This window comes from Chiloscyllium punctatum, chromosome 12 (assembly GCF_047496795.1).
Source record: "Chiloscyllium punctatum isolate Juve2018m chromosome 12, sChiPun1.3, whole genome shotgun sequence".
Lineage (NCBI taxonomy): Eukaryota > Metazoa > Chordata > Chondrichthyes > Orectolobiformes > Hemiscylliidae > Chiloscyllium > Chiloscyllium punctatum.
The window spans coordinates 71,134,375-71,160,745 of NC_092750.1; the positions used below are offsets into that span (position 1 = coordinate 71,134,375).

At 45.6% G+C, this 26,371-nt stretch overlaps 1 protein-coding gene across 5 annotated transcripts in view; it reads right to left on the reverse strand.

Annotated features, from left to right (window-relative positions):
• The window catches only part of LOC140483919 (metabotropic glutamate receptor 3-like), a 155,138-nt gene that overhangs the window by 11,977 nt on the left and 116,790 nt on the right, over positions 1–26,371 (reverse strand). For 4 of the 5 annotated variants that reach the window (XM_072582742.1, XM_072582744.1, XM_072582745.1 and 1 more), the window contains exons 2-3: positions 16,268–16,868; positions 1,087–1,924 (exon numbers count right to left, since the gene is read on the reverse strand). In XM_072582742.1, the coding sequence (XP_072438843.1) occupies positions 1,087–1,924; positions 16,268–16,729 (1,300 nt within the window). In that variant the 5' untranslated portion in view covers positions 16,730–16,868. The remainder of the gene's footprint in view (positions 1–1,086; positions 1,925–16,267; positions 16,869–26,371) is intronic. The other variant, XM_072582747.1, reaches the window with a different exon arrangement.

Consider the following 26,371-nt stretch of genomic DNA (forward strand, 5'->3'; position numbering starts at 1 on the left):
CCGGGAGCAGAGGTTGAACTACCAATTTGTAAGCAATCACTTAGGCATTCTGCGTCGGCAATAGATTGGAGGGCATTCTTAACTTAGGCCTTCAAAAATGAAGATTTGGAATCCTTTGAAAAGAAGAATAATTTTATTGAGATGTGATTACCCATTGTGTCCCTAACATCTGGATGGGAACTGTCTTGTCTGTTGACTTGCCATTTAATGTAGAATCTGTATTTAAATTACATTCTGTATTGTGTTCATTCACAATCTGTTTGCTAACTCACATTTGCCTCATGTTAGTGTAGAATGTTCGAGTCTCTGTTGCATATTTAGGTGCATATTGTTTAGAATCATTGAATTATCTGATCAAATAGAATTATTTCATTATTGTTCATTTTGTTCATTTTGTTCAAGATTGTATAATAAAGATTTGTCATGGCATTTTAATTTATACGTGGAATCTTGCTGCTTATCTTTTTAAGATTTGTTTCTTCTAAGCATTGTATGCTTTATCAGAATGTAATAATAGCAGCTCATAACAAAGATCCGGCTTTTTTAGTATTCTCATAACTGAGATTTTAACCCTCTCTTTCTGACTCGTGATTGAGCCTGACCCAGAGCCCTCACTCAGCTCTGGTGAGTCACTGTTGCAAAGTGTAGCACTGGAAAAGCACAGCAGGTCTGGCTGTGTCTGGATCGAGTCGCGGTTTCAAGCTCTGGTCAAGCAGAATCAACAGGACAGGATGGGGACTGGTACAATCAAACAAGGCTTGACTTGAAGACACCCAGCCAGAGCACTGAAAGAATGCTGCATTGATGGATGTGCTGCCTTTTGGAAAACTGAGTTGTGGAAGTGCCTGGGACACTACCTTGAAGAAGGGTGAGGGACCGTCCAGATCAATATCGATCCTGAGAACAGCACTACCATGGACTGGCTCATCATTTATCACCGGGCTGCTCATGGGACCTTGCTACGGGCAAATTGGCTGCAACCCTTCTGCCACGCTCATTGGCAGGTTTTGAGGTCGTGACACGTGCTATGATGTGAGGGTCTCTTTCCCTGGAATGGGGCGAAGTACAAAGGAAGAGCGCATTTACCGTCAAAGTGAACCTTTATGATGTAATCCTTGTAAAACCTCTTGCCATTCAGGGGCCTCATGTTGTCGCAGAGCCTGGTGGTGTTGGGGCAGAGTGCCTGCTGCATGTTGTGGAGGGCATGGGCCATGGCGTAGACGGCATTGAGTACGAACATGATCTTGGACTCTGGCTGGTAGTTCTCCTTCCTGAGAGTGTTGCTGGTGCATTCCCGCTGGCGGAAGCTGCAATTGAACCTCTGCTGCCAGAACTCCCGGAACCAGGCGTTCCTGTGGTTGTTGGTTGGGTGGAGGTTGACGAAGTACGCGGCGAACTCGGCGATGGGGCGAGCGGCCAGCTCGATGGTGATGGCCCCCCGCGCCGCCTGCTCATTACCCCGCACCACGTTCTCCAGGGCACCCCAGCCGTCGCTGGCCACCCAGGTGAAGGTGAGGTTGAGCCGGTGGGCGGCAGCCAGCAGCTCCCGCGCGTCTTCGCTCTTGGTGAAGAGCACCACCACGCGGGCGCTGGGCTTCTGCGCCAGGGCCTTGATGACGCCGTCGTAGCTCTTCTGGTCCATGGAGCGGCCCACCTTCTCCGAGGTGGCGATGCAGATGTTCCTGGCACGGGCCTCCTGCTCAAACACCTCGATGCCCGTCTCGCCGTAGTCGCCCTCAGATGCCACCGTGGACACGTACGTCCAGTTGAAAAAGCGGAGGATGTCCGACATGGCCTTCGCTTGGTAGAAATCGGGAGGCACAGTCCGCGCAAAGTAATCGTAGCGGGACTTGTCGCTCAGTTTGGCGCTGGTGGAGGCATAGCTGATCTGGGGGATCTGGAACAAGCGCAGCAGGTTGGCAACCTGGCACAATATGGAAAGAAGAGAGTCAGTGTACCTCGCCATTCAACCAAATCCCTGAACCAGTGATGCCAGCTGTTTGGCAACCCAACAGGCTGGACAAAAATTCCCCGAACATACAGGAACAATACTACTAAACTGGAGGGGGTTTGGAAAATATCTACTGAGGCGTTTCCAGGACTCGAGGGTTTGAGTTATAAAGGAGAGGCTGGAAATGCTGGGACATTTTTCACTAGAGCCCAGGAGGTTGAGGGGTAACTTTACAGAGGTTTATAAAATCATGAGGAAAATGGATCAGGTGAATAGCCAAGGTATCTCCTCTTGGACTGGGGAGTCCAAAACGGTGGGGACATGGTTTCAAGGTGAGGGGAGAAAGATCTAAAAGGGGCCACGGGGCAACATCTCCATGAAGAGGATTGTGGAATGAACTGCCAAAGGAAGTGGTGGGTGCAGGTACAGCGACAACATGTAAAAGACGTTTGGACAGGTACACCTAGTGGAAAGGTGTGGAGGGATAGTGGGCCAAATGCAGGCAAATAGGACTTGTTCAGTTTGGGAAGCTTGGCAGGTATGGACGTGTTGGACTGAAGGGTCTGTTTCCATGCTGTATGACTCTATCTGTACCAACCAGACTCCGAAAGCTTGCTTCTCAGAACAGAAATCTCGCTCTCCTGGTCGCTTCTGTTATCAAGGTCTATGTCCCCAAGACTCTCTCAGACCCACCCCGTGCCCAACTTACCCCAGAGCTCTGACTGCTGCCTTTTCTCACAGCTCGGTCACGGTCTGGGATGTAGGGACAGCCCTGCATGCCACGCTCAGCTCAAGTAGTGGGGCATTGCCACCAGCCTTCACACTGGGGCACACCTCTTGCTGCCAGCCTCAGCAGGCCTGCAGTAAATGGCACAGGCCCTCCCACCACCCGATGCACAAAGGTATCACTCAGCCTGCCAGCTAGCCACCCCATTCAATGCAAGACACTGTGGATGCTGGAAACGTAGAATAAGAAGAGGAAATGTTGAGGAACTCAGTGGTCGCGGCAGCATCAGTGAAGAGATTAACAGTTAACGTTTCAAATCTTGAGAACTGAAGAGTCATATCGGACTCAATGTTACATCTGTTTGTCTCTCTCCTCAGCTGCTGTCAGACCCGTTGAGTTTCTCCAGCACTTCCTCTTTTCAACTTCAGTTTAAATCCTAACTGCCCGACAACGCGGTTTCACTTTCCCACTATTGCCCCACATCCCTCAACTTGCAAAAATTAGCAACCTCAGTCAGAAAAGCTCCCATTGTTTCCCAGCACTTTACAAGGACGATGGTCTTCACCCAAAGATGAAGAGTATGGTCATCGAATCTAGAGCTCTTGATGAGTCCTTACAGCTTCATGGGAGTGACTGAGACAGTGAAGAACTTTGCCAGTGTTGGCTGGTGCTATCTCACTCTGGGAACAGGTCTTGCGTGAGTAAGCTGACCAATCCTATCAGCAACATACCATCCTTTGAAACCCATCCCTCCAGTGCCTGAAGTTACGTATCAGAGAATCTTCCCCATTTCAATAAGTCCCTCACATTTTCAATTTCCCCAATGGATCACTGTAAGCATTCGGAACTCTCATGAACAAAATTCTTTCGAATGCAAGTGGTTAGCACAGCTGCCTCACAGCGCCAGGGATCCAGGTTCGATTCCAGCCTTGGGTGACTGTCTGTATGGAGTTTGCACATTCTCCCCATGTCACAGTCCAAGGGTGGAATCAAACCCAAGTCCCTGCCACTCTGAGGCAGCAGTGCTAACCACTGAGCCATTGTGTTCTCTTGAGAGGGCATTGGATTATTATTTAAATAGAAACAATGTGCAAGGGTATTGGGGTAAAGGCAGGAGATTGGCCCGAAGTCATCTTACTCATTTGATGAGCCAGTACAGGCAAGATAGACTGAATGGCCTCTTTCTGATAACAATTCTCTGATACTCTTAATCATCAGCAAAGTTGGACAATGCTGTGAAGTTACACTGATGCAGTAATAACCTGCACATTGACACTCGGTTTGAGTTCCACCAGAACCACTCATTACCTTCATCCAAACATAGACAACACAGCTGAACTTCCGTGATGTTACTCCAGCCCCACAGCAATATAGTTAACTCTGAACTGTCCTCTGGGCAATTCGAACTGGGCAATACATGCTGACTCAGCCAGTGACACCCACAATTAACTCAGCATAAACCACTGAGCTCTGGCAACATTGGAGCCAATGAGAATCCAGAGGAAAGCTGTAGTGGGGGGGGCGGGGGCTCACTGATGATTTTGTAGTGTTCTGTGCTCTTCCCAACTCCTCAGATATTGAAACAACAAGTGCAGCAAGACCAGGACAAAACATAGGCTCAAATTGATTGGGAACAATTAACATTTGTGCCATACAGATGCCAGGCAATGACCATCCCCAATAAAAGAAAATCTAACCACTGCCTCTTGACATTCAATGATGTTACCATCACTGAAGCCCCCACCACCAACATCCTGGGGGGTTACCATTGACCAGAAACTCAACTAGATGCACCACCTAAACTCAGTGGTTACCAGAGCGGGTCGGGGCTGGGAATATTGTGGTGAATAACTCACTTCCTGACTCTGTAAAGCCCATCCACCATCTACGAGTCAGGAATGTGATGGAATTCCACCCCCCCCCCCCCCCTTCAACCGCCTCAATGGGGGAAGCTTCAATTGCATTCAAGATAATTGAAGCCATCCTGGTAAAAGCAACCCCCTTGCTCGGTGCCCCATCCCACCCCCCCCCCCCCCCCCACCACTTTAAACATTCACTCTCTCCACCCCTGAAGCTCAGTAACAACAATGTCTATCACCCACACCCTGCACTGCAAATAACTCCTTCCTAACCCACAACCACTTCCATCAAGGACAGCAAATATAATGGGAACACCAGCAGCTGCAACTTCCCCTCCAAGCCACTCCCCAACCTGAATTGGAAAAAAATGTCATTATTCCTGCACTGTCGCTGGGTCAAAACCTGACAGTCTCTCCGTGTCGGCACTGTGGGGATCCGTGCACCCTGAGGCACTGCAGCACTTCAAGAAGCCAACTAACTCACTACCGTCTCCAGGGCAATAATTGATGGCCCACCCAGCAATGCCCCCGCCCCATGAACAAATGTAATTGTAAATAAGAATGAACACGCCATTGCAGAGAGTTCGTTGCAAGGTGACCAAGGAAAGAACCTAAATATTCAAGGGTTCCTGACAGTTTGGAAGGCACGAAGGTAGGAAAGGTCATGGGGTAGCTGTGTTAGTTAAGGATAACAGATCAGTGGTGAGTAACGACCTTGCTTTCAGAAAATCAGCATCCAGAATGAGTTTGATTGAGACAAGAAATAGCACAGGGAGGAAGTCACTTGTGTTCACTAGTTTATAAGCCCCTGAACAATAACACACTGTAAGACAGAGTATTTCAGAAGAAAAAGAACCTTGAAAGAAGATCCTGCAATAATTTCGTGCTTCCTATACAGTGGCAAAGAACATAGAATAGTGCAGCTCAGAAATATCTGTGTCGATTCTGATATATTCTAAACTAATCCCATCTGCCTGTATATGGTCTGTAGCATTCTATTCCTGCCTATCCATGTATCTGTCTAAATGTCTCTTAAACATTGTTATTGTACCTGCTTCTACCGCCTCTGGAAGAATGTTTCAGTCACCTACCACCCTCTGTGTAAAAAAGGTTACCCTGCGAATCTCCTTTAGATTTTCCCCCTCTCACCTTAAACCTATGCCCCATAGTATTTGATATTTCCAACCTGGGAAAAAAGAGTATCTGACTATCCACCCTATCCACGCCTCCCATAATCTTATGGACTTCTACCCCTCAGCCTCTGATGCTCTAGCGAAAACAATCCAAGCTTGCCCAACCTCTCCTTACAACTAATACACTCCAATCCAAGTAACATCCTGGTAAATCTCTTTTTCACCCCCTCCATTTCCTTCCTGTAGTATGGTGACCAGAACTGCACACAATACTCCGAAGTGTTATACAGTTGCAACATGGCTGACCAATTTTTATTCTCAATGCCCTGGGATATATACTTATTTGCCACCTTATCCACTTTTGTTGCCACTTTCAGGGAGCTGTGAACTTGAACCCCCAGATCCTTCTGTATGTCAGTCCTCCTAAGGGTCTGGCCATTTACTGTGTACTTTCCTCTCACATTTGACCTCCCAAAATGCATCACCTCATACTTGTCCAGATTATCATCTGTCATTTCTCTTCCCAACTTTCCAGTTGGTGTACGGCCTTCTTAATATTGACATGCCCCAGAATATGAACATACCCCTCCCTAACCTTTTCTCTGTAGCCATTACCTTCTCACTGGTGAATACCAATACAAAGTATTCATTAAGGACCTCATCCATGTCCTCTGGCTCCATGCATAAATTCCCTCCTTTGTCCTTGAGTGGACCTATCCTTTCCCCAGTTACCCCTTGCTCCTAATGTGAATATAAAATGCCATGGGATTCTCCTTGATCCTACTTGCAAAGGACATTCCATGGCCCCTTTTAGCCCTCCCTTAACTCCTGGTTAAAGCTCTTTCCTGCTTTCTTCATGTTCTTCAAGGCCTGAGTCTGAATTCAGTTTCTTAAACCTTTCATGTGCTTCTTTCTAACTTTCAATATCTCTTGTCATCCAGGATTCCCAAATCTTTCAATCCTATCTGCCATCCTCACATGAACGTGCTGGTCCTGACCTCTGAATCAACCTGTTTTTAAAAGACTCCCACATGTCAGATGTGGATTTACCCTCAAACAGCCACCTCCAATGTAATTTATTTTCAGTTTCTGCCTAATCCCATGCTAATTAGACTTCCCACAATTTAGACTTTTCATGCAAAGACCTGCCTTATTCTTATCCATGCTGATCGTAAAACTTACAGAATTATGATCACTCTTCCCAAAATGCTTCCTCAGTGAAACTTCAATCAGCTGGCCAGGTTCTATCCCCACTGCAAGGTATGGTACGGCCGGTACCCCAGTTGGACTATCTACAGAACGTTTCAAGGAACCTTCTGAGATGCAGCTTACAAATTCTGTCTCATCTGAGTCAATACATTTTGCCCTTCCATACTAAAACTGTCCTCACTTACAGGATCTGTATCCCTCTATTCCCTTCCTATTCATGTATTCGTCCAGTTGCTTCTTGAATGCTGCTATTGTGTCTGTTTCCACCCCCTCCTCTGGCAGTGTGCTCCAGGCACTCACCACCCTTTGTGGGAAAAACCTGCCTCACAGATCTCTTTTAAGCTTCCTCCCTTGCATCTCGAACTTGTGTCCTCTTGTAATTGGCCCGTCCACCCTGGGAAAAAGCCTCATACTTTCCACTCTATCCACACCAGTCAGAATCTTGTAAACTTTGATCAGGATGCCCCTCAACTTCCTGCATTCCAGTGAAAACAAACCCAGCCTATCCAAACCTTTCTTCATAGCTAAAATCGCCCATACCAGGCAACGTCCTGGTAAACCTTTTCTGTACCCTCTCCAATGCGGCCACAATCTTCTGGTAGTGTGGTGACCAGAACTATTGGCTAGCTTTGACAGCTATAAAGATGAGTTCAGAGAGGGTTAAAGAGATCAAACTTTCTCACAGTAGTACTTTGTCATGCCAAACAGGAAAGCTCTGGTTAGGCCCCATTTGGAGTACTGTGTCCAGTTTTGGTCCCCACACCCCAGGAAGGACATACTGGCACTGGAACGTGTCCAGCGGAGATTCACACGGATGATCCCTGGAATGGTAGGTCTAACATATGAGGAACGGCTGAGGATCCTGGGATTGTCTTCATTGGAGTTTAGAAGATTAAGGGGAGACTTAATAGAGACATACAAGATAATACATGGCTTGGAAAGGGTGGACGCTAGGAAATTGTTTCCGTTAGGTGAGGAGACTAGGACCCGTGGGCACAGCCTTAAAATTAGAGGGGATCAATTCAGAACAGAAATGTGGAGACATTTCTTCAGCCAGAGAGTGGTGGGCCTGTGGAATTCATTGCCGCAGAGTGCAGTGGAGGCCGGGACGCTAAATGTCTTCAAGGCAGAGATTGATAGATTCTTGTTGTCTCGAGGAATCAAGGGCTATGGGGAGAATGCGGGTAAGTGGAGTTGAAATGCCCAGCAGCCATGATTGAATGGCAGAGTGGATTCGATGGGCCGAATGGCCTTACTTTCACTCCTATGTCTTATGGTCTTATGGTCTAGGCTGTTTAAACTCTGGTCATTGGCAATGAGACAGGATTAATTAACATCATAGTAAAAGAGCCTGTAGGCAACACTGGCAATAAGATGCTAGATTTTAACATTCAGTTTGAGAAGGAACAGTGTGGATATTCTCAACATAAAGTAACTGCATGGATATGAGGAAAGTATTGACTAAAACTAACTGGAAACATAGGCAGCCACTGAGTGGTGAATGGGTTTTTTCTGGAGTCCAATCACGGAATCCCTATCTTTAGCCTATCGAGTCCATATTAACTCTCCAAAGAGCATTCCACCCAGCCCCTATCCCAGTAACCCTGTATTTCCCTTGGCTAATCCATCTAACCTGTACAGCCCCAGACACTTCGAGAAATTTGACATGGCCAATCCACCTTACCTTCATACCATTGGATTGTGGGAGGAAACCAGAGCATCCAGAGGAAACCCATGCAGACACGGGGAGAGTGTGCAACTTCCACACAGTCACCCGAGGCTGGAATTGAACCTGGTTCCTGGCGCTGTGAGGCAGCAGTGCTAATGACAGTCAATTTTAATGCAAGTCAGAATACAATGTGGGACAACGTAATGTTGGGTCTTTTTGAGGCAAAGATCCTGAGCAGACTTCCAGTGTACGTAATGAGAAGATGTTTCCCTTGGTGGGGGGGGAGTCCAGAAAACAGACTCCCCTTCAAGTTGGAGATGAGGAGAAAGATTTTCACTCAAGAGATTGATAGTGGAATTCTACTCTGCAGACAGCAGTGGAGGCTTGGTCATAGGGAGCATTCAAGGTGAGTTAGATAGATCTAGATTTATGGGTGGCACGGTGGTTAGCACTGCTGCCTCACAGTACCAGAGACCTGGGTTCAATTCCCGCCTCAGGTGACTGTGTGGAGTTTGCACGTTCTCCCTGTGTCTGTGTGGGTTTCCACCGGGTGCTCCAGTTTCCTCCCACAGTCCAAAAACATGTGGGTTAGGTGAATTGGACACGTTAAATTGTCCGTAGTGTTAGGTGAAGGGGTAAATGTAGGGGAATGGATCTAGGTGGGTTGCGCTTCGGCGGGTCGGTGTGGACTTGTTGGGCCGAAGGGCCTGTTTCCACACTGTAAGGAATCTTTGATCAGTAAGGGAAGGTCAGGACAGCTCTCAAGCTGTGAGGGAGATGCTGTTCAGGGTGAAAATGAGGACAGTTACTGGGAACCAGCTGTGTTCTCCACCTTCAGGCTCCAAACCCTAACCCCCTCCCAACCCTGACCTACCCCCAGGGGCCCAGATGTGGGCTGGGGTGCCAGCTGAGTCCGGGTTAAGAGCCACATCTCTCAACAATGAAGAAAAAGGGAGGGTTGTTTTGAGGAAGAGTGAGTTAGGATGTATTTTGTCTCTACCAACAGTTTAAAAATAGTTCATTGGCAACCTAGCCTCTTGCTGTGCTTACACTCCTGGAATTTCTGAAAACTTAGCTCTGACTCTTTTCATTTCCTGGACATTCTATGGTATGAAATTAAAATGTTTGGCAATTTTTTCCATCTCAGTGGAAAGTTGATACCTGATTTAACAAGCTGCCCCTTCAGTCACTTTTTCACTGCTGGTTCACCCTTTTGAATTTTTGTAGCGCCCTGCATGGCCACAGGATGTTCCCAGTGCCTTTACAGTCGATGAAACTCTTCAGAAATACAGGCAAATGGTGCAAACATGGCAACAGCTCTCAATGCAATGACCAAGCAGCCAGAAGGGGGCAGCATCTGCCAAGCATGGTGCTGCTATCCATGCTACACCCAATATGTAAAGTTGCTTTTGATCCCTTTAATGCTCCTGATTTATGATCAGCAAGGAAAACAAAAATGATTCAGAACTGCGACAGAGAAAAATCTGATGGAAGCAAGGGAGAAATATGTACTTTAATGCACCTCAGCAATTCTGTCTCTCAAGGTAAGATTTCTAAGTAGGGACCATCTTTTACAATCCAATCCTCAAAAAATATTGCAACCAATGAGGCAATTTTCAATTGTAATTATTGTGGTGGACGAAAAATCAGCAGCCAATTCATTCACAGGAAGCTCCCACAAACCGAGGAGGTGATAATGACCACTTCTGCATTGTTACTTGAGGGATAAAACATGCCCAAGGCACTGGGACTAACTCATTCACTTTTCTTTTTGACAGAGCGTTGAGTGCTCCTTTACATCAGAGGCAAATGGGGGTCTCAGCTTAACTTCTTCGCCAAAGGACAGCTCCCCCAACAGTGCATCACTCCCTCAAACCCTGCACTGAGCCATGATTTTGTCTACATCAAGCCCTCGAGAGGGGATTGAACACTGGACCCTGCGACTCAGACAAGCTTGCAGTTGATGACACTGCAGTGACTTGGTGTCTGATGTCCTGAACAGGGCAACCACTTGACTGACTCCACTGTGTAGCACGGATAGCATCACCAAGGTTGGCAGATGCTGCCCCCTTCTGGCTGCCTAATCATTGCGCCATGGACTGTTGCCATGATTGCACCATTCACCAACATCTCTGAAAAGTTTCATCGACTGTAAAGGCACTGGGAATATCCTGCGGCCATGCAAGGCGCTACAAAAACGCAAAAGGGTGAACAAAGAGTGCAATAGAGACTTGTTATGAAAGGACAGCTTGTTAAATCAGGTTTCAATTTTCCAATGAGGTGAAAAATGTTGCCAAGAATTTTAATTTTAATTTCATACCAAGACATAGACTGTCCAGGAAAAAAAAAGTTGAAAAACACCTTGAGAAAGCGAAGATCGCACCTTCTTCCACCAACCAGGCACATGTCCTAAAGATACCATTGGGACATAGGTCACCTTACAAAAAGAAGCTGTCAGCTTTAAAGTCCAGCTTAAACTGCCTCGAGTCACCATATCAAATAGCACAGACTGTAGAGGAAGATAACAGCCCAATACCAGCATCCATGAATTGCTGTGGGTCAGCAACAGCAGAACTAACAGCCCAGACCATCCCTTACATTCCACAATCAAACACAGAGATAAAGACTGGTTCCACAGAGAACATCATTTCATATATCACTGAATAATGTTCGAAAGTAATATAATGAAACACAGCTCTACATGCGAAACACCAAAGGCTATTGATTACAAATACCACCTAATCAACTTGTTCAGAGATGGCGACAGCTGGGATTTTTTTACTCAATAGTGGGACTTGAGTGTTGCTGGCTATTGCCTGCCCCTAGTTGCCCTAGTGATGGTGAGCTGCCTTCTTGAATCACTGCAGTCCATGTGCTGGAGGAAGACCTAAAATGCCCTTAGAGAGGGAATTCCAAGATTTTGACTCAGCAACACCAGGTCACAGCAACAATGGTGAAATATTTCCAAGTCAGGATGGTTTGGAGGGGAACTTGCAGGTGATGGTGTTTTCATATATCTGCTGCCCTTATCCTTCCAGATGGAAGTGTTTAAGGGTTTGGAAGGACCTGTCTAAGGAGCTTTGGTGAATTTCTGCAGTCCACCTTCTAGATAGTACACACTGCTGCTACTGAGGGTGGTGGAGGGTGTGGATGTTTGTGGATGCAGTGCCAACCAAGAGAGTTGCTTTGTCCTGGATGGTGTTGAGCTTCTTTGAGTTTTGTTAGATCTGCACTCATCCAGGCAAGTGGAGAGCATGTCAATGGTGGACAAGCTGTGGGGAGTCAGGAGGTAGGTTACTTGCTGCATTGTAGCTGGGTCTCTTAAATTTAAACCTGGGTCTCCTGGCGCAGAGATAGGGGCACTACCAATGCACCACATGAACAACTAAGCAACAGAAGCACATAGTTGCACAATCAACACATCAGAACAAAGCTCTCCATTCCCATTATAATGGTTCAGATAGTGAGGGGTAATCTGACAACGTAGAGGAATATGAGCATTCTCCATTCTGACTGCTGGCCAGAGTCTCAGATCCCACTGATCGGGAGCATACATGCATTCCAAAATGAGCAGATATCCCACTTGTTCCCCCTTCCAGGGTCTGGGTCATCATTGTAAACGGCTAACCAGTTCTCTTGTTTGGGATGCTTTGACCCTCAAACCTAGTTGAGATTTTTGAGGAGATAAGGTGAAAGATTGTGGGAGATTGTGTTCGCAGATGGTGCTTATATCGACTCCCAGGACGGTTATCAGTAAATTAAACAGGAGTGCATAAAATTGCAATGTGAGTGGTGAAGTGGACAGCAGTCATAAGGGGGCTGTACGACAGTTAGCAATTTCTGACTCGGGGATCTGTACCAAGTCTCAACCTTTCATTAAAATAAACACCTGGATGTACAGAAAGCAATATGAGTGAGTTAGCTGTGGTCACTGGATTTGCTGGTGTAATAAATAGGTTAGACGGGACCCTATTCTTAAAGGGACTGCAGGACAGAGGAGGGATTATGTTGAAATTGTATAAATCATGGTCACACAGTGACTCCAGTGGTTAGCAGTGCTGACTCACACTGCCAGGGACCAAGGTTTGAATCCAACCTTAATTAGATTAGATTACTTACAGTGTGGAAACAGGCCCTTCGGCCCAACAAGTCCACACCGACCCGCAACACACCCATTCCCCTACATTTACCCCTTTACCTAACACTATGGGCAATTTAGCATGGTCAATTCACCTAACCTGCACATCTTTGTGACTGTGGGAGGAAATCGGAGCACCCGGAGGAAACCCACGCAGACTCGGGGAGAATGTGCAAACTCCACACAGACAGTCGCCTGAGTCGGGAATTGAACCCGGGTCTCTGGCGCTGTGAGGCAGCAGTGCTAACCACTGTGCCACCGTGCCGCCCACACAGGTGACTGTCTGGGTAGAGTTTGCACACTCTCGCTGTTTCTGTGTGGTTTTCCTTTAGTTGCTCTTGTTTTATCCCACAATCCAAAGGTGTGCAGGTTAGTTGGATTGGCCATGCTAAATTGCCCATGGTATCCAGGGATGTCTAGGCTAGGTGGATTAGCCATGGGAAATGCAGGGTTACAGGGATAGGGCGGCAGGGTGGGGGTTGGGAGTGGACTTGGGTGGAACGTCTTTCAGAGGGTTGGTGTGAAATCGATGGCCGAATGGTCTGCTTCCACGCTGCTTCCACTATGATTCATTGGTCAGATCCCACCTCAAATTTTGTGCTCAATTCTGGAAAGGACAGAATGGCCTTTTTGGTGGGGTGGGGGGGGAAAGAGGGAGGAGGGGAGGGACTGTGGTTTGAGTTAACCGGACAAAGCCATAGCAGATTTTCAAAGAATAGAGGAGGACTTGTACATCCCTGCCTCTGCGCCAAAAATTCTGGATTCAATTCCCACTCTGGGACCTGATACTGAAGGAAAGTGTGTTCAAACAGTTGCGTCTTGACTAATTAATCCTTCCAACACCATTGGCAGGCCATAAGAACATTACACTTGTATTCCCATCAGTATGGAAGGTTAATGGCTGACCTCCTTGAGAAGGTTACAATGATTACTTTCATTGATAGGGAAGGTGGAGAGGAACTATTTCCTCTCATGGGAGGGTTTAGGTCAAGGTGAGATAACCTTAAGATTAGTCCCTTTGGGGTTATTGGTAGGGAACAGCTTTTCACCCCAAAAAGAGAACAATTCTTTCCCCTGAAAAATTGTCATTTAAATTACAAAGTTAAAAACTGCAGCTGGATTTTTTTGTGAGACTAATAGCACCAAGGATTTTAGAAGCAGGGTGAGTGGATGGGGTTAAAATGTAGGTCAGCCCAAGACTTAATTGGATGATGGAATGAGCTGAAGGAGTTAATGGCTTCTGCGGATTTTTCATTTGAATCCTGTACTGTGGGCCTTTGGAATTTTACAGAGATAATGGTCTGTGCTGTGACCTTTAATCTTCAACCCTGTCCTGTGAGACCCTTAGCCTTTGACCTACGGGATATGTGGTCAATTTGGCCCTTTTGCCCAGATCTTTGACCATCAAATGGGTTTCTCTCAGCAAGAACAAAATTGAGCCTGTTTGCAGTGGGGGGGGGGGGGCTGAATTACTGAGCTGTTACCTATTGAGTGAACAGTTATTTTAAGCACATTTCAAGCCTGCTCATTATCTCACCAGAAATGCAAGGGGGTTTCCATATGTGAGCTCACGCACCGTGTTATGCAGCTTGACAAGGCTGGAAGAAAACGTACCCTTCACCCCCATCACCACCCCCTTCGTAAGTGTCAAGGCCACATCTACTGCTTCTCGCCGCCTTCCCTCTAATTAACCCTTCAGTGAGAGCATTAATTAGCAAGCACCAGCTTCAAAACCACTAGGCATTACATCAACCTCCTACTGTGCAGACCTGCTGACCTGCAGCTAACACACTGCATACAGTAATTGGCAGCTTTAAATATATATGCAGCCATTTCTGGTGTTTAGGTTAGAAATATGGTCACAGGGAAAGTAGGAACATGGGTTGTAGGTAGGCCATTCAACCCTTCAATGCTGATCTATCCATTCAGTCAATCCTGCACCTCCTTGCACTTTCCTCCATATTCAGTAACACACACACACACCACTTGTTGTGACACTAAAGAAACATGCGAACACAAGGCAGGTTTTTAGCCCTGTTCTCATGAAGCCTCTTTGTCCTTGAGGGAGATGTTTGCGGAGACAGTCAGACTGTGTTCAGCTGTCAGACTCTCCGGAGCAGATTGGCAATGCCTGGGAAATCTGCATCCTGCCTCTTTTGCTGAGTCCAGGCTGCACAGCGCCTTCACTAAATGGCTCCAAGAAGCAATGGCCAGTGCCAAAGCCTGATCGGGACACACATGACACTAACATGGAGAAAGACAGAGCCTGGAAGTTCCCAAATACCTCGTAGGAAGTATACAATGATACAAATATACAATTGCATGAGTATACAATTACATGAGCAGTGATGGTATGCATAATGAACAGTAGGACCCTGGGATGCACTGAGGATCAGAGGGGACATTGATGTGCGTGTATAGCAGTACCTTAAGGTATCAGGAGAAGTGGATAAAGTGGTTAACAAGGCATATGGGACACTAGCCAAGCACACAATTCAAGAGCAGGGGGGTGATGCTGGAACTGTATAAATCATTGGTTAGGTCACAGCTAGAGTGTTGTGTGCAGTTCTGGATCCCACATTATAGGAGGGATGTGATAGCACTGGAGAGGAGACAGAGGAGATTTACAGGTGTTGCCTGGGCTGGAGAATTTCAGTTATGAAGAGAGAGGGGGCAGACTGCGATTGTTTTCCTTTGAGCAGTCGAGATTGACAGGGGACATGACTGAGATGTTTAAAATGAGGAGGGCACAGATAGAGTAGGCAAGAAAAAAATCCTTCCCCCTTGATGGAGGGGTCAGTGACCAGCGGGAAGGCAGGAGGTTTACAGGAAACGTGAGGAAAAGCTTTTTCACCCAGAGAATAGTGGGAATCTGGATCTTGCTGCTTGTAAGGGGAGAGGCAAAAACGCTCACAATATTGAAGAAGTATTTAGATATACGCTAGTGATGCCAAGGCTAGGGGCCAGTGCACAAAAAGGGGATTAGAGCAGATAGATGCTTTGACCAGTGCTGACTCAACAGGCCAAAGGGTCTTTTTCTGTGCTGTAAATCTCAATGACTCCAATGATGTCAGTATACAATGATATCGGTACACAATGATATCAATATACAATGATATCGGTATACAATGATATCAGTATACAATGATATCGGTACACAATGATGTCAGTATACAATGATATCGGTACACAATGATATCAATATACAATGATATTGGTATACAATGATATCAGTATACAATGATATCGATATACAATGATATCAATATACAATGATATCGATATACAATGTAATCAGTATACAATGATATCGGTATACAATGATATCAGTACACAATGATGTCAGTATATAATATGTCAGTATATAACAATGTCAGTATATAATGATATCAGTATAAAATGATATCATCATACAATGATAACAGTATACAATGATATCAGTACACAATGTAGTCTGTTCACGAAAGCATAATGTCAAGTTTGAAATATTGCCTTAATGTTAATACCCTCCCAGTTTCTGTCTCCTCTGGTGACGCCATTTACCACATTAGGCCAAGATGCCAGTTCTGTCTGGCCCTTACCTGGATGGACACATCACTGTACGAGCCCCCAATGACCCCAGCAATGGCAAACGCCTTGTCATCATGAATGGCAAAGGATCCATCTGGACAGATGTATTCGGTCTCGTCGACTTTAGCCAGTGACGATCTGACAAACTCCAGTGACTGCTCCAATGCGTAGGTGTCCTTGGAGCAGGTGTCCAGGATGTGGGCCCCAAGTTTGATCCCAGGCAAAATGCTGGGGTCCTTGTTTATCGTGTCCAGAGCAAAGAGCATGGCCTCAAGCCGCTCAATGCCCCGCTGCTCGTTGATCCTTCCACAGTCTTCCAAACCGTTGCCTTTCTCATGGACTGGGAACAAGCCTCCGATCACCAGATCCCCATCGATCGCAATCTCCTTCTTCCCAGCAGGAAAGCTATTGGAGCTGGACAAGATCACCTGAAGCACAAGGTGCAGGAGGCTGAGCAGCTGTGGCTGGGACATGTCCAGTGGCAGGGGGCGTGCAGGGGAGGGGGGGTTTGGGGGAGAGCTGTTTCTATTAAAATCTCACAACTTCCAGGAGACAGGGGGCAGCAAGAACTCCCCCAATCTGGGAACAAAGGGCATTATCCTAGTCAGTTGGCTGTGGAGAAAGATGCAGAAAGATCCAATTAGAGTGACATTTGGAAATTGATTCAAATCTTATAGAGTCACACAGCATGGAAACAGACCCTTCGGCCCAACTCATCCATGCCAACCAGGTTTCCCAAATCTAACTAGGCCCATTGGCCCATATTCCTTTAACCCCTTTCCTATTCACATCCCTGTCCAAATGCCTTTTAAACACTCCTCTGGCAGCTCATTCCATGCATGCGCCACCCTCTGTGTGAAAAAGTTGTCCCTTGGATCCCTATTAAATCTTTCCCCCTCACCTTAATCTTGGACTCCCTCACCCTTGGAAAAAGACCTTGCCTGTTCACCACATCTATGCCCCTCGTGATTTTACAAACTCTGTAAGATCACTCCCTCAGTCTCTGATGCTCCAGGGGAAAAAAGTCTCAACGTTTCCAGCCTCTCCTTATAACTTAAACCCTTCAGTCTCAGTAACATCCTTGTAAACGTTTTTCTGTATCCTTTCTCAGGAATGTCTCTTCTCACCTTTTCCAACGCATTTGTCAGCAGACACCATTAATCAATTGCACACCCAAGGAAATTCTGCTCAATGATGTACCGGGCACACTACCACGCTAAGGAAAATGACCTTTAGTTCATCCTCATTTGTTTCTGAAGCAGTCCACATTGACATTGCTCTAATCAATCTTACCTCCTCCCTGTGCATTCAGCTCTAACGGGCTGTATCCTGCTATCGTTCCCAGCCTCTCACTGGTAACTTTCCCAGCCTTCATTACAAGCAGTTTCACAGAAATTCCAGCATAAAAACATTAAAGGTTTACCCTGTGTTCAGTTCTGGTCACCCTGTTATAGGAAGGACATGATCAAGTTGGAGAGGGTGCAAAAGAGATTTACCAGGGTATTGTCGGGAATTGGAGATTTAAGTTAGAAGGAGAGACTGGATAGTCCGGGGCACTTTTCACTGGAGTGTAGGAGGTTGAGGGGTGACTTTATCGAGATTTATAAAATCATAAGGGATATAGATAAGGTGAGTGGCAGATGTCTTTCCCCTAGGATGGGGGATTTCAAGACTGGGGGACATATTTTTAAGATGAAAGGAGAAAGATTTAGAAAGGACATGGGGGCAACATTTTTATACAGAGAGTAGTTCAAGTGTGAAATGAGCTTCCAGACGATGTAAGTACAGTTACAATGTTTAAAAGACATTTGGATAGGTTCGTGAATAAGAGAGGTTTGGAGGGAACTGAGCCAGGTGCAGGCAGGTGGGACTAGTTCAGTTTGGGATTATGGCCAGCATGGACTGGTTGGATTGAAGGGTCTGTTTCCGTGCCGTATGACTCTATGACTCTACTTGAGGCTGGACTTTCCTTGTCCCTCCTTATCTCTTATCCATTAGTCCTCACCTTCTCTGTTGAATGGGTTCTGTGTTCCATAATCTGAGAACCTTCTGTGTTATAAACGTTTCCCTCTGTCCATCATACGTCTCTTATCTTTAATATTATACCTTGTTCTGGACACCTCAAAGAACTGTCTGCTTCAATCATCTCTGTTTGACCGCTTGTAACCTTAAACATCTCCACCCAGCTCATTCTCTAGCCCTTCCTTTTGTAGCTGGCTTCCCTCCCAGCTGGGTAGTTGCTGGTGTATCTGAGCTGTAGTTTTGGAATCCTTCCAACAGCGTGGAGCTCAGACTCACACTCGCTAGCCCTACTGTATGGTTGCTGCGGATTTCCCATGGAGGCACCATTGCGTTTCGACACTGCACTTTTCTCTTTGGGAGCAAGATCTCTATTTATCTTTTCAACATGGCCTTATCCATTTGAGGGAGGGGGGGGCCATTAAATGTGGTTATCAGTCACAACGCCCACTGAGTCATAAAGTCATCGGAAGCAGACCCTTCAGTCCAACCCGTCCGTGCTGTCCAGATATCCCAACCTAATCCAGATGCCTTTCCCAGTATTTGGCCCATATCTCTCTAAATTCTTCCCATTCATATACCCACCTAGATGCCTTTTAAGTGCTGTAATTGTACCAACCTCCACCACTTCCTCTGGCAGCTTGTTCCATTCACTCATCACCCTCTGTGTGAAAACGTTGCCCCTTGGGTTCCTTTTAAATCCTATCTCCTCTCACCTTAAGTCAATGCCCTCTAGCTTTGGACTCCCCCCACCTTGGGTAAAGCCCTTGGCTACTCACCCTATTCGTGCATTATTGATTTTATAAACCCCGATAAGGTCACCCTCAACTTCTGACACACCAGGTAAAATAGCTCCAGCCTCTTTCTATAGTTCAAGCCCTTCAACCCCAACAACATCCTTGTAAATCGTTTCTGTCCCTTTCAAGTTTAACAACATCTTTCCTATGGCAGCGAGAGCAGAATTGAACGCAGTGTTCCAAAAGTGGACCAACCATCATTGCTCATTATCTTGGAACTGATTGGCTCACCAGAACTATTTCCAACCCAACCACAGAATCCCTATGGAGCAGAAAGAGGCAGTTTGGCCCATTGAATATGCACCAACCCTCCAAAAAGCATCCCACCCAGACCCAGCTCTATCCCCATAACCCTGCATTTCTAATGGCTAGTCCACCAACCCTGGTCACCACGGGGCAATTTTAGCATGGCCAATCACTGTACCATCCTTGCCAGGAGACCTATTTTCCTGAAAGGACATAATTACAAAGAATGGCTTTCCGTTCCAGGACAATGAATTGAATCTGACTTTCACCGGGTGCCAAGGTGGGATATGAACCCATCTTCCCAGAGTATTGGCTCGACATCTTTTCACTATTATGCCACGACATCACCATCTCCCTCGAGTTACCAACTGAACATGATCCACCAAATCCTTCCATACTTCTGCAAAGGGGTCAGACCTTTGCTTGTCTTTACCCTGGAAGGTTTCATCTCCTGACCTCCAGCTTCTTCCCTCTACCATTCCATACACAGTGTCTCGCTTTTGCAATGTGAGTCAGTAAAAAATGGACCTTTAGTGCTTGATTCCGCACTGTTATTCAACCAACTGTAACTCTACCATGACCACCATAAAATGTACAAATAAAAACTCACACACGTTATCATTCTTATAGCTTTACTCTCACTCCAGAACATCAACGTTTAATCCCTGAGAATCTCCAAGGCTAGCATGCAGGCGCAGCAAGACAGCTAGAGACAAACATCATGTTTATTACAAGGGAATTCAAGTGCGCAGCAAAGAAGGGTTGTTCCAATTGTAGAGGACACTGGTGAGAGTCCATGTGAAGTAATGTTGCCATTCTAGTTCCCTTGCCTCAGGAAGGATATGTTTGCCACTGACAGTATGTAGTGGGGGGGAGAGGGGGGAGGGGGTCTGTCCTCTGAGGAGACAGGATTTTATTCTGTATTCCCTAGAGTTGAGAATAATGGGAGACTATCTCATAGCTACTTCCAAAATTCTAAAAGGAGTAGATGGAGTAGATGCAGGTCCCCGATCTGTGAAGTCTAGAAACAGGTGACAAGAGTCTCAGAATGAAATGGAAGCCATTTAGGACCGAGGTGCTGAGATATGTTTTCACTCAGAGAGTGACAAATCTTTGGAATGTTCTAGTCCAGACCATTGCAGGAGCTTCGGTATTAAGTAAGTTCAAAAGAGAGATTGATAAACTTCAAGTTCCTCATGACATCAAGAGGTATCGGGGTAATGTGGGAATTTTTACTTCATTCAGACACAGGATGAGAATATTAATGATTCGGTGGCATTCTGAGGAAGAGTCACTCGACCTGAAAACATTAACTCTGATTTCTCAGCCAGACCTGCTGAGCTTTTCTAGCAATTTCTACATTTTGTCCCCACATTGCTGTGGGTCTGGAGTCACATGTCAGCCAGTCCAGGTAAAGGTTAGCAGTTTCCTTCCCAAAAGGACATTAGTGAACTAGATGGGCTTTTCCCAACAACTGACAGCAGATTCGTGGTCACTGTTAAACCCGTAATTCCAGACTTTTCTTGAATTTAAATTCCACCATCTGCCACGGCAGGATTCAAACCCAGATCTCTGGGTTAATAGTCCACTAGCCTTCCCATTTAGTATTAAGATAAGTGATCAACCCTGATTGAGAAAAATCAAGGAAAACTCGACTAGCTGAATGGCTTACTCTTGCTCCTATGTTCCAATGTCCAACCCCATTTACCTTCACTCAGTCAAGATAATCAAAATATACCATCTCACACATACTGATGTTGAATTCCATTTGCTGCAGATTTGCCAATTCTACCTTCTTGTTAATATTTACTTTCAGCTTCTTTTGAGTGTCAGTGTATTGACCGAGCTTTCACTGTTTAACACCATGTGCAAATGTAAAGACCAATCCCCCTCAATCAAGATCTGAATGGTTAACATTCACACAATACACAAAGGCTGTGCCAGAACAGAATCACGTGGCACTGTCATTCACTAGGTGTAAACAATGATTGTAGATGCTGGAAACCAGATTCTGGATTAGTGGTGCTGGAAGAGCACAGCAGTTCAGGCAGCATCCAAGTAGCTTCGAAATCAACGTTTCGGGCAAAAGCCCTTCTTCAGGAATAAAGGCAGTGAGCCTGAAGCGTGGAGAGATAAGCTAGAGGAGGATGGGGGTGGGGAGAAAGTAGCATAGAGTACAATGGGTGAGTGGGGGAGGGGATGAAGGTGATAGGTCAGGGAGGAGAGGGTGGAGTGGATAGGTGGAAAAGAAGATAGGCAGGTAGGACAAGTCCGGACAAGTCTTGGGGACAGTTACCTGTCATCCACTACAGTCTGTTGTGAGGAATTGTCCTTAATACAACCTCTCTCTTTCTGCTCTTAGACCACTTTTAAGTCAAATTGGCTACTAATTCCATACCCCTCTCCAATTATTTCAAGTGTAAACCCACATGCAACCAAGACAGTGAATCTGTAAGATCTGACTGCTCCACATTTGTTGCACTTCTTCATCCACCTCATCCCTCACTTCGTCAGACAATTCTGTCCCACTTTCGACACAATCTGTTCTTAAATCTGGTGCTGGCTACTACTCATCTTCCATGGGATTATCACTTTGTTTCCCACCATGGTTCAACAGAAGAATCTGCACACACCAATGAGATGGTCATTCCTCCATGATCTCATTTGCCTTCTGCTCGCAACGCAGTGGGACATTGGGAGAAACATCCCTCAATCAACACCACAAACAAAATTATTGAGCCATTACTGCATTGCTGCTTGCGTTGCATGTGAATTGCCTGCTGCATTCCCTACAGTATAATAGTGACCACTACATTCCAGAAGCATTCCATTAGCTGTTGGGGCATTTGTGATGTGCAATGGTCATGAAAGATGCTAGGGAGCGATAGAATCAGAGGTATTATGACTGAATAGAGGCATGATGGTCGAATTGACTGGGAGAGGAGCCGAGCCGGAAAGACAGTGGAACGGCAATGGCAGGAGTGTCCGTGAGTAGCTCAGGAGATACATCCCAAGGAAAAGGAAGCATGGTACAAGAAGGATGAGGCAACCATGGCTGACTAGAGAAGTTAGGGATAGCATAAAAGCAAACAAGAAAGCATTTAATATGGAGAAGGGCAGTGGGAAACCAGAGGATTGGGCACCTTACAAAGTCCAACAGAGGACAATGAAGAAGAAATAAGAAGGGAGAAGATTAAGTATGAGGGTAAGCTGGCCAGTAATATAAAGGGAGACTGTAAGAGTTTCTTTAGATATATAAAGGTCAAAAGAGAGGCAAAAATGAAGATTGGAAAATGATAGTAGTGGGGAACATGGAAATGGCTGAGGAACTGAATAACTACTTCACATCAGTCTTCATGGTGGAAGACATGAGTAATTTCCCAAAAATTCAAGAGAGTGAGGGGACAGAGCTGAGTATGGTGCCCATCAGCAAGGAGAAGGTGCTAGAAAAACTGGCTGGCCTGAAGCTGGATAAATCCCCTAGACCAGATGGATTACACCCCAGAGTTCTAAGGAAGATAGCTGAAGAGATAGTAGAGGCATTAGTGGTGATCTTTTAGGAATCGCGAGAGTCAGGGAGGTTCCCAGAGGACTGGAAGATTGCTAATGTGACACCCCTGTTTAAAAAGGGAGTAAAGCAAAAGACAGAAAATGACAGACTGATTAGCCTAACCTCGGTGGTGGGTAAGATTTTGGAGTCTGTCGTGAAGGATGCGATTTCTGAATACTTGGAAATGTATGGTAAAACAGGGCAGAGTCAGCATGGTTTCATCAAGGGGAGATCATGCATGACAAATCTGCTAGAATTCTTTGAGGAAGTAATGAGCAGGTTAGACTAAGGAAAGCCAATGGATGTTATCTATGTGGACTTCCAGAAGGCCTTTGACAAGGCTCCACACAGGAGGCTGCTGAGTAAGATAAAGGCCCATGGTGTCAGAGGCAAGGTGCGAGCATGGATAGAACGTTGGCTATTTGGCAAAAAGCAGAGAGTGGGGATAAAAGGGTCCTTTCACAGGATGGCAGCTGGTGAAAAGTGGTTTTCCGCAAGGCTGTGTTGGGACCACAACTTTTCACTTTAGACATTAACGATCTAGATGAAGAAATGGGGGGGGCATTCTGGCTAAGTGTGCAGATGATACAAACTTCGGTAAAAGGACAGGTAGCACTGAGGAAGTGGGGAGGTTGTAGAAGGATTTGGACAGGTTAGGCGAGTAGGCAAAGAAGTGGTAGATGGAGTACAATGTGGGAAAGTGTGAGGTCGTGCACTCTGGTAGGAAGATTAGAGCTATGGACTATATTCTAAATGGAGAGAAAATTCAGAAGTCTGGAGTGCAAAGAGACTTGAGAGTTTTCGTCCAGGATTCTCTCAAGGTAAACTTGCAGGTTGAGTCAGTAGTTCGGAAGGCAAATGCAAAGATGGCATTTATTTTGAAATGACTAGGATATAAAAGCAGGGATGTACTTCTGAGGTAGTATAGGGTCTGGTCAGGCCACATTTGGAGTATTGTGCTCAGTTTTGGGCCCCGTATCTCAGGAAGGATGTAATGGAATATGGTCAGAGAAGGTTCACGAGAATGGTCCCAGGAATGAAAAGCTTAACATATGAGGAACGTTTGAGGACTCTGGGTCTATACTCAATGGAGTTTAGAAGGATGAGGGGGGTATCTAATTGAAACATACAGAATACTGAATGGCCTGGACAGAGTAGATGTTGGGAAGATGTTTCCATTGGTAGGAGAGACTAGGACCTGAGGGCACAGCCTTAGAGTAAAGGGGGACCTTTTAGAATGGAGATAAGGAGAAACTTCTTCAGCCAGAGAGTGGGGAATCTATGGAATTCATTGCCACAGAAGGCTGTGGAGACCAGGTCATTGAGTATATTTAAGACTGAGATAAGTAGGTTCTTGATCGTTAAAGTGATCAAGGGTTACGGGGAGAAAGTGGGAGAATGGGGATGAGAAAATAATCAGTCATGGTGTTGGAAAAGCACAGCATCCGAGGAGCAGGAAAATCGACGTTTCGGGCAAAAGCCCTCGCCTGAAGTTCTCACTTTCGCCTGTGAGAAAATGATCAGTCATGATTGAATGGCAGAGCTGACTCGATGGACTAAATGGCCTAATTTCTGCTCCTATGCCTTAGGACTTTATATATTCAAGTCATTTATTTCCTATTTTCCTACATACGTGAAATTAAATGGCCTGGGTTTTGCCAGACAAGCTTTGTTGTATTTTTGGAAGATGTTTTACTTTGAACATGCTTCAATCCTCAAGCATTCTCACTCACTAGATGAGGAAGACAGGTAAGAGGAAGAGAGTAATAGAAGAAAAGAGACAAAGTTAAAGGCTGAGACAGGAGAAGCTACAATGGGCTTGAAGAAAATGGCAGATGTTAAACAAATATGGCGTCAATGTGAGAGGTACAATGCTTCGCACAAAATGTCAGAGACAAGGAAAGCGAAAATCTAAAAGTAATTAGTATAAGAGAGAAACAGTACTAGAGAAATGAATGGGATAAATTACCTCTAACCTGACTGGACGTACAGAGATAATAAATGCAATTATTGTGACATTCCAATACTCCTTGAATCCTAATACAGTCCCAATGGTTTGGAACGTTTAAAACATAATCCCACTATTCAAGGAAAGAAGGAAAACTGGCCACTTAGGCTGACATCCTAGTGTGGGAAATACTGACATTTTTTCTTAAAGTAGATAAGATCACAGTCCGATTATAGAATCATCGAATCCCTCCAGTGTGGAAGCAGGCCATTCGGCCCATTGAATCCACGTGTATTCAACATGATTTAATGATTAGGCAGTCAGGCACAGTCTGGAGCCAGATTGGGCGGGAGTCTCAGCGCTAGCTTGGGATGGTTGGAAGACCATTGTTCTAGACTTCGATTTCTGCAAAGCTGGACATTTTAACTTTGCTATTTTATCAGATGTTGTAACTAAAGAAGCTGTACCTAGTTAGCTTTGTACCTAAAATGGCAAGGTAAGTGGCAACACATAAATTTTTCACTGTACTCGCTTGAGTATATGTGACATTAAAGCTAATTCATTCATTTACATGGTTTCATCCAAGGGAAACTGTGTTTGCCACACTAAGTAGAGCTTTTTTAAAAGGAGGTAACAAGCAGGGAGGATAAAGAGAAACCAGTGGATGTAGTATATTTGAAATTCCAAAAGTATTTGATAAGGTACCATAAAAGATCAGTGCACATGATTAATACTGATGGGTTTGAGGACCCCTCTTAACACGGATAGAGATTAGGACACAGACAGAAAATCAGTAAGTAGGAGAAGTGGGACAGTCTCAGTGAAATATAACCTGCCCTACTTTCTCTACTTCTTGGACTAATGACCAATATGAAGCCATGGTCATTATCGATGCACAGTTAACTCATCTGTCTATCTAGAACCAAAACCAGCAACAGCTCTCTTTCCTTGATGATTACATTCTACCAGTGGGACATCTCTCATTTGTTTTCCAAGCCCCATCCCTGATCAAGTACAGGGCAGCGTGCAGTTATCGAGTCATAGAGATGTACAGCACAGAAACAAACCATTTGGTCCACCTTGTCCATGCCGACCAGATATCCCAACCTAATCTAGTCCCATTTGCCACCACCCAGCCCATATCCCTCCAAACCCTTCCTATTCATATGCCCATCCAAATGCCTCTTAAATGTTGCAAGTGTACCAGCCTCCACCACTTCTTCTGGCAACTCATTCCATACACGTACCACCCACTGCATGAAAAAGTTGTCCCTTAGGTCCCTTGTAAATTTTTCCCCTCTCACCCTCAACCTAAACCCTCTCGTTCTGGACTACCCCAACCCAGGGAAGAGACTTTGTCTATTTATTCTATCCATGGCCCTCTATAAGGTCAGCCCTCAGGCTCCAACGTTCCAGGGGAAACAGTCTCAGCCACTTCAGCCTCTCCCTATAGCTCAGATCCTCCAACTCTGGTGATCTTATCTGAACCGTTTCAAGTTTCACAACTTGATCCTTCCGAGAGGAGGGAGACGAGAATTGCGTAATTGCGTATTGA